We start from the raw sequence: 15576 nt of genomic DNA, 5'->3' as shown, positions 1-15576 counted from the left end.
TTACACCAAAAACAAATCACCTTTAACCTTCATGCTTGTATTTGGAAAATGACAGAAACAAGGCTATCAGCATTGTTCTAGTTAATAGTATTAGAAAAATGTAAACATTCCATTTTAATTTAAACTGTATTCATTGCAACATATTAATTGCAACATATTGGGTGGCAGCATCCATCTGGTATGTCTCCAGCTTGGATACTCAGGTTTCATGGGAGTTGAATTTCTGGTGCGTAGCCCTGTTGAGCTCCTTGGGTGCCACTGGAGAGAGATGCTGGGGACAGGCTCCCCTGTTTTCAAGAGGTTCTGCCTGACCCAGAAGTGATTTTTAGAGGCAATTTTATTGCATTGGAAGTACTCCTGGGTCTGGCTTAAAAGAAGTTCCCCTGCCTTAGCAAAGTGAGTCAGAATTGGGAGTAAAATTGGGTGAACCTCATCTGGACTGGAGGGAGAGGAAGAGAAGAGAAGGAAGAAGTAAGAACAAAGAAAGAAAAGAAAAAAATGTAATTTTGATTGTTTAAAGAAAACCCTGGTGAAAAGGGTTATTTGGACCCAGTACTGTCTCCAGAGTACATTATGTGTGTTTATGGCTCTGAGTCATCCTCTTTAGACCATATGACAAAGACACAAACATTCTAATTTCATTTGGTTATTTTTCTTAAATATTACAAAAAAATAAAAACTGCAGTTGATTCATATGGTTTATTTGTATTTTGCTTGTCTGCTCAGTATTACTGCTTTACATTTTAAGTAATAAATATGTAATTATTTAGAGAAGTCTTAGTTTAAAGCGCCTAAGAGTTTTAGAAATCTGGTGACAAAATTTAGTAAAACTAAAAAGGAAGTTATTTATGACTCTTCCATTAATTTGGTGATTTTCTTTCACTTTTTCTGTCTACTGTCTAATATTCCTTATTAGTTTTAATTATGGAAAAGGAAGAAGTAAAGATCTTTAGTTTGCCTTTTGGCATACTGAGCTATGTCATTTGTAAGTAATTTCTTCTCTTTACTATGCACAAATTGTGTACATTAAATAGCAATTTTCTTTTATTACTACTGTTTTTTTTTGCTAAAACTATTGAGCTATGCAATTTGAATTAATTAGCTTCCTTTTACCAAAATCTCAAATAATGAAGTAAAAACACCGCACAGTAGTTAAAAGATGACTTTCACTTATAAAAATCACTGTACAGAATACCCTATTCTTCTTTCTGAAATGTTCCCAGTCCAACTACACAAGCATGTAATCATTTACCCAAAATTTATTGACAATGGCACAATTCAGATCAGAGGCAGCCTTAGGGGTGTGCGGGGCCTAGAGCTTGACCAACCACACACGGGGCCGGTTACGTCAAATGCTGTTACCGGTATGTGTAGACTATGTAAATCTATGTAAATTTAATAAAAATAATGTTAACATACACTGGATTTTCTCATTACGGTATTCAGCAAAATTTTTGCAAGATAACACATGGACTTTATCAAAATATAGCTATATAATCTATTAAAAAAGTGCAATTCATAATTCATGACAATACAATGAAATGTGATGCAGTGTAATGAGGAAATTATCAGAGCCTCTTCTAGAAAAGTACCCAAATTACAAGTATACTCTTAGTCTCGATATGCAGGATGTCATAGTCATAACTCATGTTGATGTCATGTCAGCCGGTGATAGATAGATAGATAGATAGATAGATAGATAGATAGATAGATAGATAGATAGATAGATAGATAGATAGATAGATAGATAGATAGATAGATAGATAGATAGATAGATAGATAGATAGATTATAGGTCTCCGTGACCCCTTGAACCCTCTGACTCGACTCCAGACACCAGGTAAAAGTCCAAATATTACTTTTATTTAGACAATTATGTGCACAAAGCACCCTCCACTCCACAATACTCATATAACTAATCAATACACTAATCACTACAATAATCAATCCTCCACACTCCCAGACACTTCGCCACCCTTCCTCCCAGCTCAGCTCGACGTCTGGGATTTCCCATAGTCCTTTTATAGTCCTGATCCGGAAGTGTTTCGCCCTTTCTGTCCACGTGACTAGGAACACTTCCAGGTCATATAAAAACTCTTCTTCACCCCGGAGGCACGTCGTTTCCTGTCATGTGATCATGACGCACCTCCAGGTTATAGGGCACATAAGAGTCCGACAGCCTCCCTACAGCGACTCCTGGTGGCCCCCATGGTATCCAGCAGGGCTGTGCATATAAACTACAGAGTCCATGATGCCCTGCTGGAATTCGGGGCACCTCCATGCTGCTGGGAGAGCTCCTCCTGGCGGCCTGGGGGTGAGGGCCGGAGTAGAAAGCCGGCAATCCTTCACAATAGATAGATAGATAGATAGATAGATAGATAGATAGATAGATAGATAGATAGATAGATAGATAGATAGATAGATAGATAGATAGATAGATAGATAGATAGATCTTTATTGTCATTGTCACTTTAACAAAGGAACAATGAAATTGAAGGTGCAGTCGACTCAGTGTGAGGCATAAGAGTTAAAAAGGCAAGAAGAGAGAAAATAATGACAAACTGAATAGTAATTAAAGTACTTTATAAAATATACAAATTGCACTTGTTAAATGATCGTTACTGATGCATGTCTTTGTGCATTAATATTCGGACTATGGAATGTTTTCAAAGGATGTATGGAGTTTGACCTTGAAGAGGGTATTTAAAAGGGGTCCTCTTAGAAGCATCTCAAATATATATATACTGGAGAAAATAACTAGACAAATCCGCTCAAACGGGACACGTGGACCTCAAAAGCGGGGCCCCCTTAGGTGCAGGGCCTGGGGTGGTCGCTCCACTTTCCACTCCCAAAATCTGTTCTTGATTCAGATAAAGCTATAAGTAATAAAAAACAAGCTTTATATTTTTATTATACTTTGTGTAATCTTAGGAGCTTCAATGTGCACAATAATACCTTATAAAAGTTTTTTAAGCTGAATGGTTCTCATTCCAAGTTGCTTGCATTTTTTTTTAGATTAACTAAGATACAGATTAACTAAGCATACAAATATCTAATACTTACGATTTGTACACTCTGAAACATTACACACGTAAGAACTTCGGTTGAATTGAGGCGCATACTCATTAACTGGAATAACTGTAACATAAATATATGCGAAATCTGTAAAAGAAAATAAAATGTTATTTTTTTAAAATACAAGTAATGAGCAAATGGAAGTGATACAATAGCTTACCTTTAAAATATGGATATGCCACATCTTGGGCAGTCACACTTAGTGAGTTTTCATAATATAACAACTTAGTGGCTTCCATATCAAGACTTCCATTTAGCTGTTAAAATATGAAATAGTTTTGTGATACAAAAATGAAAAGCAGCTAGTGAGTCTATTATTCATCTGATAGCTCCAACACAGATTTATACACAGGAATCAAAGCATTACAGAGTGCTTTCAGCCTTGACTTTATAAACAATTTGGATAGCTATAGATCCATTAACTACTTTGAAACTGACTTTTTAAAATTTAAATTATTATCTTGAGATGAAAGTCTGGTATTTATTGTATATCCACTGGCTTAGCGAGGAGTGGCCCCAACCTGAAAAAACAGTAGAATGCTGATTTAACATTCTCATATTTAGTATTTTTGCACATTTTTGGACACTGCTGTTGAACATAAAAAAGCTCTAGCCTAAAGAAGTATGGGTCTTTTAAGGTTACATTCACAATATCATCTGTTCTGTTTTTTTACCTACAGTAGTATCTCATTTTTTTTTTGAAGCTCAAATTAATTTTGTAGCTAGTACTCTGAAATGAGTACAGATGTCTAATCTGCATGTGTCCTGCATGCACAAAATTAATAAAACAATATTGTCAGACATGTTCAGACTCACAGACAGATTCTGATTGCCACACTACTTCACAATGCTTAAGTGCAGGGTGTCTGCAAATTCTAAAGCATGTGATGGTAAGAAATAAACACAGTGAATGAAGGATCATAGCTGTTAGTTTGGGCACATTTATCACTGCGGGTGTTCTCTACATAGAATCAACTGGTACAAAGGATAGGAGATAGGGCAATTAAAAATAGGATGGGCAGGGTTTGGATACAAAATAGATGTTATGAGAGTAGGGTAAATTCTTTCTGAAAGGTTTTGATTCCATATCATTTTTTGTTATTCACACTTCTCTAAAATCATCACTCGATCACATATGAGTAAAAACACTGGAGCTGAGCCCTCAGAAGTGTGAATGTAGCCTACTTTGTTTCAAAAACTGAACACAATGTTGTGTGCAACATGCTACAATTAGACTTTGGGCTCCAGTGGTTTAACAATGGTGCAGTTGCTATCAAAAACGTGGCTGCTTAACTGAAAAGGAACAATAAACTGAAACAACAAAAATGACAATAATAATTCCATAAATTAAATACACCAAATTGGGACACATTTAAACTTGATCATAACTATTAATCATAAAAATAAATGCAGTGAAAAATACATAAAAACTCTAAACACTGCAAACCTAGACCTGTACTTCAGGGATTCTAAGAAATCCTTGACGATTTTCTACATTTAACACTTTTTTTCCATCAGTCCCTGAAAAGTTCTAAATGGGTATTTTTGTGTATTTCAAACTCATCTTTCTCTACGCTGAAGTCAGAAACTGTTCAAACAAATGTTTTTTGGAGACTAAATTAAATAACACATATACAGTGCCTGGCCAATTTCTTATAATATGGGGAAAAAACTGCTGTGAAGACATAACATAATAATAATGAAACATTTTGAGAACCAAATGTTATGATTTATTTTTATTCAATACTGCATATTAATATTTCCATCTCGGTCTACAGTAAGTCTGTCAGGTTGCTCTGCACATTTTTAGTAATTAGTTTATGGCTGACTTCAATGGGAAGAGGTGTGCAAGGAGGACAAGGAGAAGAAACCTTTTCTTATAAAAAATATTTTTACTAATTAGTCAACATGCCAAGCTGTCCTCACCAGGGAAATGCTCTTAAACAAGACAAAGGCAAATATAAAAGCACATAAGATTTTCAGATAACAGTATTTAATTAATTAATTTACAAACCTAAGGAAATAAAAACTGACAACTAACATCCCATCAATAATATAGTGCCTTAGGCAAGGAATTAACATTGTATTTATTTTGCTTAACATAAATTCCAAACAAATTAAATGTACTGTATTGAGGCCATTTCAAATTGCAAAATAATGAATACTTTTAGTAAAATTATATATGCAGTTAAAAATGTCCATACCACAATAAGTGATGAACTAGGTGGACTCAGAGCATACATGAAATCATTACATCCGGAACATGTTAAATCTTTAAATATGAACTGGTTATTTGCTGGGTCAACATCAATGTCTGTACACGTTATTCTTGCAACCTGTGTGCCAATAGTGTCTGTCTCAAGCAGAGATACCCTATTAAAAGGAAAAGAATCCAATGAGCCATTTAAGTTAATTGATTGATATCACTTACAGTATATAGCTTTTAGTTTATTTCATCTAGGAAAAAAATGCAACAATGGAGGCCATAAAAATACTAAGCACAAATTGACAAAACTATTTAAAAGTATTACGTTGTTTTAGTTTAACTATAGCATCCAAAATGTAAACAGCTTTTAAGATCTCATTTGAACATTTACTGATACATTTGTGGCAGTGTTTTGTTGGATTTTGGAATAAACAAACATAAAGGTACTTTTGTTATGAAGGCACCAATGACTAGCCACTATTGTATTAAAGTAATATTTTCTAAATAAATGTGTCAAAAAGATTTTAATAATTTACTAGAGTAACTGGGTTTCTTGGACTTTACTTCTTGGCAGTTTTCAGAATTAGTAAGGAAAGATCAAGTTGGCATAAACTGTCGGAAAATATTTAAACTTTACCTAAATTAGTGCAAAATAAAATCTAAAATATGTATGCATTACAACATAGTTAAAAGCAGCTGTAACAGACAAAGAGTAAGTCTGAGTGCCAGTTGCCTGTCATCTTCTCAAATAAAAGATCTGATACAGGTGCTGTACAACATCAAATATATTCGTTTGTTTTAGTGAGATTTCATTTGCACAATCTGCACACACTGTACAATATTTATTAGGGCCAACCAGGTATATTGCCCAGATAATCCTTAGTATCACATTCTGATTGTTACAGCACACTAAAGAACAATTTGTAATGATTTAAATAGTATAATCCAGCATATTAAACTTAGCTTTAACTAATATTAAAGTTCATCATCATTATATGTTTCAGTGCTGTTATAGTAGGTTTTGTTATTAACTTTAATGTCACAAAACTTTAATGTCACTGTTCTCTGTGCCCACTGTTATGGACTCATTCATACAGGCAGACCAAGTATGATACGCAGGAGCACCGCATCTTCATTTAGAATTGCCGAGCCAAGCACAGGACTAGAGAGCCAAAAAACAACTGGAGAATTGAATAGTCAGCCTAAAGACAGACTAGTATATTTCTGTCTTCTGTCAGCACATTATCCTTGTTGGGAGAATGAGAACTGTATGTAGGCATTGTGCTATTCCTGTATTTTTGAAGGTGGGGTTTGAGTCCTTTCTTGTCCTTGTTTGGATCTAGAGAAGGAGCCTGCACATGGAGCAACCCGAATATAAGGATGGACCTACGGCCAACACTTTGAAGCTGCCGGGCGGAAGATTATGTCATCCATCTGGTGAAAATCCTTTCAGCGTGGCAAACGAAAGATGGCAGACTGCATTGATCAAGACGCCCACATGCTTGAAAGTCTGTCATAAGCTTCCCGTTTGTGATATCCGCGTGAAACCGTCAGTAAAGAGCTAGATTATCCTTTATGCTTCTCGTGTAATCTTGTAACCGTCATATTGCATGAGGGGTGTTAAGATGAGTGTGGTGCGCAGTTTACAGTGTACAATTTTTAGTTAAATTAAACCATGTTTTGTAAAGATTGATGAAGAATGTATCTTGTCATTGTCTTAGTTCCATTCTTTATCTGAAATTCTGACTGAAGGTCCCTGTATCAGTGCTGTCTCAAATCATATGTGTTTTAGCTTTTTAAAAGAAATGCTTTATAGATTATTATTATTTATTTATTTTTTTATTATATGGTTTCTGGGGGCGGCATGGTGGCGCAGTGGGTAGCGCTGCTGCCTCGCAGTTAGGAGACCTGGGGACCCGGGTTCGCTTCCCAGGTCCTCCCTGCGTGGAGTTTGCATGTTCTCCCCGTGTCTGCATGGGTTTCCTCCGGGCGCTCCGGTTTCCTCCCACAGTCCAAAGACATGCAGGTTAGGTGGATTGGCGATTCTAAATTGGCCCTAGTGTGTGCTTGGTGTGTGGGTGTGTTTGTGTGTTTTCTGCGGTGGGTTGGCACCCTGCCCAGGATTGGTTCCTGCCTTGTCCCCTGTGTTGGCTAGGATTGGCTCCAGCAGACCCCCGTGACCCTGTGTTCGGATTCAGCGGGTTGGAAAATGGATGGATGGATGGATGGTTTCTACTAATAAAAATAAAATAAAATTAGGAATTCTCATCAGGAAGCTTTTAACAAAATTTCTGATTTCAAATAACAGAACAAATGGTTTGCTGGAAGATTACATTTGGGAAATTTGTAAATATTTGAAGGATTCAGAGGTAATATATTAATATACCAATACTAAGAATCTTGTATATGCTGAAACTTTTTAAATTAAAGATGGTGTGAAGAGATGAGTGTTGAGTAAGGGCACAAATGAAAATAGCTTTTTGCACTTAAGGGTCTTCTGAGCAAGTGTTGAACCATCAGGTTCCCTCTTAATTGATGGTAACTGCTGTAGTACACAAAGTATATAAACAAAGAGTTTTAACATGCTTTTCTTTTCATGACCTACTAAGCTGGTACAGTTTAATAGAGTAGAGAATAGAGTAATAGAACTGCAAGTTAGCTAGTGCCATGTTCCCCTCTGATTTAAATCTATGTAGTACTTTACATTTTAAACTACTATGTCTAATATTTTGAAAGAATGATTTATTAATAAAGTAATACTCTGATACAGATATAAAAAGTATAAGAGGGTGTTAATTTTGATAATTTTATTCTGTAATGTAATGTAAGGTGAAGAAATGACCATCTATTAACTTCTGGTTTAACACCTGCCATTAGGATGCAAACATTCAATTCAAATAGGTCTTTATATGTTTTTTTTTGGAATTGTGAACTGGTTTAAGAAATATGCAGAGTGATGAGGATGTTCAGGGAAAAATACCTCCCAAAATCCTGGAACAGCAAAACAAAACACTTGAAGACATACCTATAGTATAACAGTCATTTTAGAATGCTATAAGAGAGAAGGCCCAGTTTGCCAGTATCCTAGCAAAATTTTTGGTAACATTCTGTTTATATTTGTTAAACATTTCCAGTAAAGAAACTCTTGCTAAATCAGAATGCAGTTTTACTAAATTCCAATGTAATGATAAGTACCTGTATGTATCTGGATTGCAAATAGGAGGGTTGTCGTTAATATCTGTAATGTTAAATGTAAGTGTTATAGTGTTTGACTGGCCTCCAGTTGGACTGTCTATAACTGTTACTTGGACTGTTATCAGTGGATTCTCTCTCAGAGGCTTGGCTTCTCTATCAATCCGCTGTGCCACTTTAATTGAACCTGTGTCTGGAAGAAATAAAAGAAATCTCATTATAAAACATTAAGGAAACAATTGCCAATCTATCTCTTATCTATATTAGCCATATCCATTATTATTGTCCATAGCATGTCACACTCATGTTTGCACAACCGTTCAGCCAGTTTTGAGCTGCCAGTTAACCAAACACATGTCTTTGGAATGGGAAGTGGGTATTAATTATAAAGCATTCAGACACAGGAATAACGTCCTGTGATGGATGGTGGGGACACACTGGTATCCCAGCCAAGATTAACCCCATTCCATTACCTGGCATGGATAGTGGATGGGTGGAGGGAGACTGCATGCTCCTCCAAAACACTGGGTGGTGGCATTGCTGGGCCTGTATGCCCATTCTTGTACCTGCAGGGCATGCTGCGAGTTGCAGTCTCAGAGGGCAGCCCTGCTGGCTTTTGTGGGTGCTGCTGGGGCGAACATCAAGAGAAGATTGTCCCTACTTTTCGAGGCTCCTGCCTGACCCAGGAGTGCTTCCTGCTTGTATTGTCCTGACTCTGGAAGTGCTCCTGAGTCCGGCATAAAAGGAGCCACCCCTAGTCACTCACCTAGAGAACTAAAAGAAAGAGTAGAAAAGAAAGGTAGAATTGCATTGTTGCAATTTTGTGGAAAGGTACTTTGTTTAAGAAAAATACCTACACTTGAACCCAGACTGTTTGTGTGTAATTGTGTTTGAGTATTTGGAGCTCACTGACGCCCCTACTGGCCATAATGCAAACTTCAGGCAGGCACTGCAGGATTCAAACACAAGACTCTGGAGATGGGTGACTGCAGAAATAACTTGTTCCACTATGCCAGTTTAAAGAAATGCAAAACATTTAAAACATATCTCAAAGATATGACATTATATATTTATAAAATTTAATATACCATACAATGCAACAATTTACCTTGGGCCTATCCCTTCCCAAAGTACTTCAAACATAATGAATAATATATAATAAAAGAAAATGCAATTTGCATAACATACAGTATATTTGGTGCAGTACTTTAAATGTAATAAAGTATTTTTAGTTTTGTTTCACTGACAATATGCACCACAAGTGATCTGTTTTAAAATTATGAAACTTACATGGATCAATGGTAAAGTATTCTATGGGACTTATGGTATATTGGAGGAAGCCAAGATAATTAAAGTCATCAGGATCTATTGCTGTTACATTTTTAACCACAGTTCCTATGGGCTGTTCCTCTGGAATTGAAGTTGTGGTTTCACTTCTGTAAAAGGACACATGTACTTGATCAATTACTAAATTACTCAAACAAAAGACTTCTTTTAACTCCCAAGATTTTAATAATGGAGACAAAGTCATGAAATGTAGTATATTAGCCTGCAACACTAGACAATGATAATGTAGATGGTAAATTTTGGAAAAACTTTAAAATATAAAAGGTTTGCATGTAAAATTATACAACCACAAATACTTTAACATTTACATTTGTGAAACAGCTTCTAACTGAAAAATTTCCAAATGTTTTTCTCCTTATTCAGAATGAGATAAACAGGCTATAAGATGGCTGTTACAAACTAGACAAAATTTGTTTGGATTATCCCAGCTTGTTGTCAGTTGTTGCAAATGTTCCTGATCTGATTAGCTTCAAAGTTTTACATAAATTAAATAAATGGAAGCAATGTCAGTGAATTTTTAGTATAGTACCCCCCACACACATGCATAAAAACATAAGTTTATCTCCCAGCAGATGTAACTGCAGTGCAGAAATTAAATATCTAATAAACTTGACATAAAACGTTTATAGCAAATTCATCTTAGTTGTCATAACCATTTTTTTCCAGTTTTTTATGATATGCTCAACACAATTTCTTCTCTAGAAAAATATTTGTTTTTGAAGTACACGAAAAGGAAAAGACAGTGGAAAAGACAGCTAAAACTTCAGCTAAGCCTAAACAGGCCTCAAGTTCAAGTTACGGCCTGCCATAGACTGACCTGGAACAGATAGGTGAAAGGACATATCTCCAGGGACCTGATGCTGCAACATTGGCTCCAGCAGAGTGCAAGTGAGCAAAACTGCAAGTGAGTTGGGCCAGGAGAACTTGTTAATTCCAGAAGGTTTGAACCTTCTGGAACTGAGCATGGCCTTACTATCTGCATTGTCATCTACCCTCCATGAGTCAGTGGCACCAACTCAAACCAGACTTGCTACTACGCCTGTGGAGCGCATAAAAGACTGAAACAAACAGTCTGAGCTGAAGATAACGATCACTGCAATGATTACTACAATAACTGCTGCTCTTGGGGGGGACATAAAGGAACTATCGAATGCATCAAAACTTAGAAGACTTATTGTTCGTTTTAACAAATTACAATGTAAAGTAAATTTGATGTCACTTCTCAGACTGAAACAAGAGATTATATTTGAAAATACCAGATTTTTCCTTATTTCTCACCTTCAACAGCTGCTAAACGTGCCGCATTTTACAGTATTAAACAGTGCTTATGTAAAGCCAAAATCAGATGCAGCCTTTAGTATCCTGCTAAACTGAGAGTAGATATGCAAAGCAAGTTCTACATTTTTAGTTCTCCAGATGAAGCAGAAAAAGAGCTAAGAAAACTGATCCCAACACTTCTTAAAATATGATTGTGAGTCACATCTTGTCCTAGCGAGGCAAAAAAGATTTCACCTATAATTTGGTCCACTCGCAATGAGACTTTTGCTGTAATTATACATTCAATTCCTTCAGGACTGTTTAAGATTATATTCTAGGTTTATAGTATTCTGACTTTTTTTTTGTCAATAGATACCTCTACTTTAATCATTTTACACCACTGCCAGGGGGGCTTGTTTTGTTTTGGACGTGCTCAGTCTCTAGACATGTCAGAGGACTGGGACTTCATGAAGTGTAGTCTAGCCCCCCTTGCGAGGCAAAATGGGGGAGTGGGGGTCTGGGTAGAGAACAAGCTATTTCAAATCTATCCTTTTTACCCCCACAATTGTAAGGGCCAACACAACAATAGGCTTCATAGCCATAACTCCTGGCAAAACTGGAAATTAAGGTTAAAGTTATCTTATATAATAATGTACTATCTTAATTGAAGACTATAAAATGTCAACAAAAGTTCAGAGGCAGTGTCTCTCTGACCAAACAGTGAACTCTGTGAGCTGCAATGTCAAAGGTTTCAATCACAAATTAAAGAGGAAGAAAGTATTCTCTTATCTAACAGGTCTAAATGGCAAGATAGTATTTTTACAGGAGACTCACTTATTAAGCAAGGATCAGTTCTGGTTGAAAAGAGAATGGCCTGGCCAAATATTCCACTCCAGCTATACAAAGAAAACTAGAGGTATGGGAATCTAAATACAGAGAACAATTTCACTTATAGTATCAGATGTAGTATCTGACCCTGAAGGGCAATATGTGTTTGTGATGGTATACTGAAGTGATTTTGATAAATATCTATGGACCCATTGTGGATGATAGAGACTTCACCCAAAATATTCCTAATGTGTACACTCATAAATTGGCCAGAGGGGTGATAATATCTAACACTGCAAAAACAATTACAAAGTTTGTCATTGATCATAACTTATCAGACCCATGGAGATTTCTAAATCCAAATTTAAGAGCACATTCCTTCTTCTCACCAGGACATCATTGTTACTCAAGTATTTATTATTTCTTTATAGATAACAATTATTTGCCCTCGAATTGTACAAGTAGGACGCTATTCTTCTCACTGACCATGTCCCTTTGATTATGGAGCTTAAATCACTACGCCCCACATACTCATCTTGCAGCTGGCATCTTAACCCACTGTTATCAGCTGATGAGAAGTGTAGAGAATTTATATCCAAGCAAATTGATTATTTTTTAGAGACAAACACATCCTCAGAGGTCTCTTCAGGGACAGTCTGGGTAAATCTGAAGGTATTTTTAAGAGGACAGATTATTTCATATCTCTCCCATAAAAATAAATTGGAAACCAACAAGGCATCAGAGTTAATCAGTGAAATTACCTGAATAGATCAAGAACATGCCAGGTTTCCAAATGAGCCAGTTTATAGGAAAAGACTTTGCAATCAGAGCTCAACCACTTAACAACAAAAGAAATTAAACAACTCATTTTTAAATCATGACATCATTACTATGAACATGGAGAGAAGGCTAATAAGATCTTAGCTCAATAAATCCACAAGCAGGAAGTTAGCAATACAATACCAGTAATTACCAACACAGATGGAAATAAAATTATTGACCATAAAAATATAATGTACACATTTAGGGACTACTATAAGTCCTTATATTCTTCTTAGTTTAAAGAAGACAACTCACAATCTAATTACAGATACCACAGATAGATACTCTTAGTGCAGAGGAACTGGATAAACCTCTGACACTCCCAGAATTACTAGATGCTATAAATTCACTTCAGAGTGGGAAAGCAGCATGCTCTGATGGCTACCCTGTCGAATTTTATAAATTTTTTTTAATTAAGTTAGCTCCCCTTTTATTAGCAACATTTGAAACCAGAGACAATAAAATTTTACCTCAAACTTTTCGTCAAGTATTAATTACTGTCTTTCCTAAGAAATTATTACTGTACAATGTGCATCATACAGATGAATCTCACTTCTGAATAACAATGTTAAGATACTCTCCAAAGCTCTAGCTAGAGTAATTGAGAAAGTGCTTCCTCGGTAATATCAGAAGACCAAACTGGACTTATTAAAGGCAGACACTTGTCTTCCAATCTTCAGCACCTGTTTAATAGGGCAACCCTACAACGACCTAAAACAGAAGGTGGCATGGCTCTACCTAATTTTTAATTTTATTTCTGGGAGGCAAATATACAAGCTATAAAAAATGGACTGAATTCTCAGTTAAGGGCTCTGTACAGAATTTTTTCAAAACCTGGCAGGATTTAATCAATAATATTTTAGAATAAGAAAAATTTTCCTTTTTTCTTTTCCTTCTCCATTTATCTTTTTTTGCCCTATTAAACTCAATAATTTAGGCATGTTTTCAAACCTTAAGTATTACTCCTTTGGTCATGCTCTCCTTCTCAGGGGTGGGGTTTGATTTGCTTTCAATCCTATTTTTTGTAAAAATTGATCTATATGTATGGAATGATTACAATAAAATTAACAAAAAAATTTTTTTAAAAAATGGACATTGACACAAATAGATGAATACACACACAAGCTTGGTCTGCAAAAGAAATAAAATCCTGCAGTAATTTGCCAAAGTAAGGTTTCAGGATATAAAAGTACTGGGTGTTATTGCTTCAGTTTCTTTGAAGATTAATTTAATATGGTGTCATGCAACTTTGTTTTTTGTATACGTATCCTTTTAAAAGCTAATTAACAATACAATTTCTGTGCTTATACTCATATTAGTTAATCAGTCATGTTTATTTTATTTAGCCTTGCTTACATAATAAGGGACAATGTATGCTCTTAGAAAAAGCAGAAGTTACAAAAAATCAGTTACAGTTTCTAAACACTATTGTCTTATAGGTTGTAAATGGTTGAAAATAAGACTTACATTGTAAAATAAGGTTGTTCATCATTAGTATTCAAAATGTACACAAGTAAACTTCCATTAATTGTATTTATACCATCTGTCACTATGATTTCCAAAGTGTAACTGAAAGAGATCACCAGTAAAAAAAATTATTGAACAAAGTAAATTAAATACATTTCATGCATATACACTTTCACACTGTACATGCACAAAAATAGTTTTACAGAGCATACTAGGTTTACCTGTGTGGGTCAGTCTCATAATTAAATATTTTGCTTGTTGTTATATATCCATTAGATTGATCAATAGTAAATACAGATGATGCAGGAGATATTGAATACTAAAATTAAAGAATAAAGTTAAACAAATATATTGTGATGCAATACACAGGTTTAACAATAAAGATACTTCTATATCGCATTACAGTATACTTTAATAAAAAAGATGACTGGGAAACATTAATGTAATGGTCCACAGTTTAATCACATTATTGCATCCATCCGTCCATCAATGCTTAGTCTATTGCAGGTTTCAAAAAGCCAAATATACAAGTTATAGAAACAGGACATTGACACAAATAGATGAACACAACCACAACCCAGCCGGGAGGAACAACAGAGGGACAAGTTCAGGGAACAGGAATGACTAAGAGGAGCGTAACAAGCCAGACATAAATAGTACCTAAACATACCATATGTTAAAAACAAAAAGAAAATTGGTGTATACTCAATAGTATAATCATTGTACATTTAAAAAATAATTTGCATACTTTTGAAAGTAATTTTAACTTTAGTGACAGCAAGACAGAAATGAGCATATAAAACAGTATTAAACAAATTTAGTGTGTATTTCATTTATGAATGTGAAGATACTTTTTAAATGCAAAGTTAAAAAACTTTTGTTAATGAAAAACATACAGTATATCTAATAGTCAAGATATTACTACATGTTTGAAAGCAAATAAGGTGGAAAAGGGCAGGTGAAATTTCCTCAGGACTGCTCCCTTCTGCACAGCTTCAAGTGTGATAATGTCTTTCTTGTTGCATTAGACAATATTAAAATGAAAAAAGTCCAAGGCAGAAAATAATTGCTATAGATTTGGATCAAACCCAAATGTTCTATTTTACTCTAAAGGAAAAATGTGCTGAACAGTTTATCAGGGCTTACAAATGAAAATTAAACTTTCCTGGAAACATATCTACTGCATATTTACTGTGTTGTAAATGAGAACCTATTCACATTTTCTACAGAATGCACATCACATCTTTGAGCATTCAATATAAAAGCCATGGGGTGTCTATTACACCATTAATACTGAAAAATATGGCTTTTACAAACTATCATTTTACAAAATATATCTGAAACCTGACATTTAACACAGGAACCCATCATACCACTACACTA

The 15576-nt window shown here is 35.2% G+C and overlaps 1 protein-coding gene across 1 annotated transcript in view; it reads right to left on the bottom strand.

Moving 5' to 3' along the window:
* LOC114660268 (cadherin-related family member 3-like) overlaps positions 1-15576 on the bottom strand; it is a 74857-nt gene that overhangs the window by 22572 nt on the left and 36709 nt on the right. Inside the window, exons 5-11 of the mRNA XM_051928903.1 lie at positions 14415-14512; positions 14194-14295; positions 9763-9908; positions 8476-8665; positions 5279-5447; positions 3235-3331; positions 3063-3161 (exon numbers count right to left, since the gene is read on the bottom strand). Coding sequence (XP_051784863.1) covers positions 3063-3161; positions 3235-3331; positions 5279-5447; positions 8476-8665; positions 9763-9908; positions 14194-14295; positions 14415-14512 — 901 coding nt within the window. The remainder of the gene's footprint in view (positions 1-3062; positions 3162-3234; positions 3332-5278; positions 5448-8475; positions 8666-9762; positions 9909-14193; positions 14296-14414; positions 14513-15576) is intronic.

The sequence above is a fragment of the Erpetoichthys calabaricus genome, chromosome 1 (assembly GCF_900747795.2).
Source record: "Erpetoichthys calabaricus chromosome 1, fErpCal1.3, whole genome shotgun sequence".
NCBI lineage: Eukaryota > Metazoa > Chordata > Cladistia > Polypteriformes > Polypteridae > Erpetoichthys > Erpetoichthys calabaricus.
The sequence above is the reverse complement of the archived record's forward strand: the minus strand, read 5'-3'. Positions and strand labels throughout refer to the sequence as shown.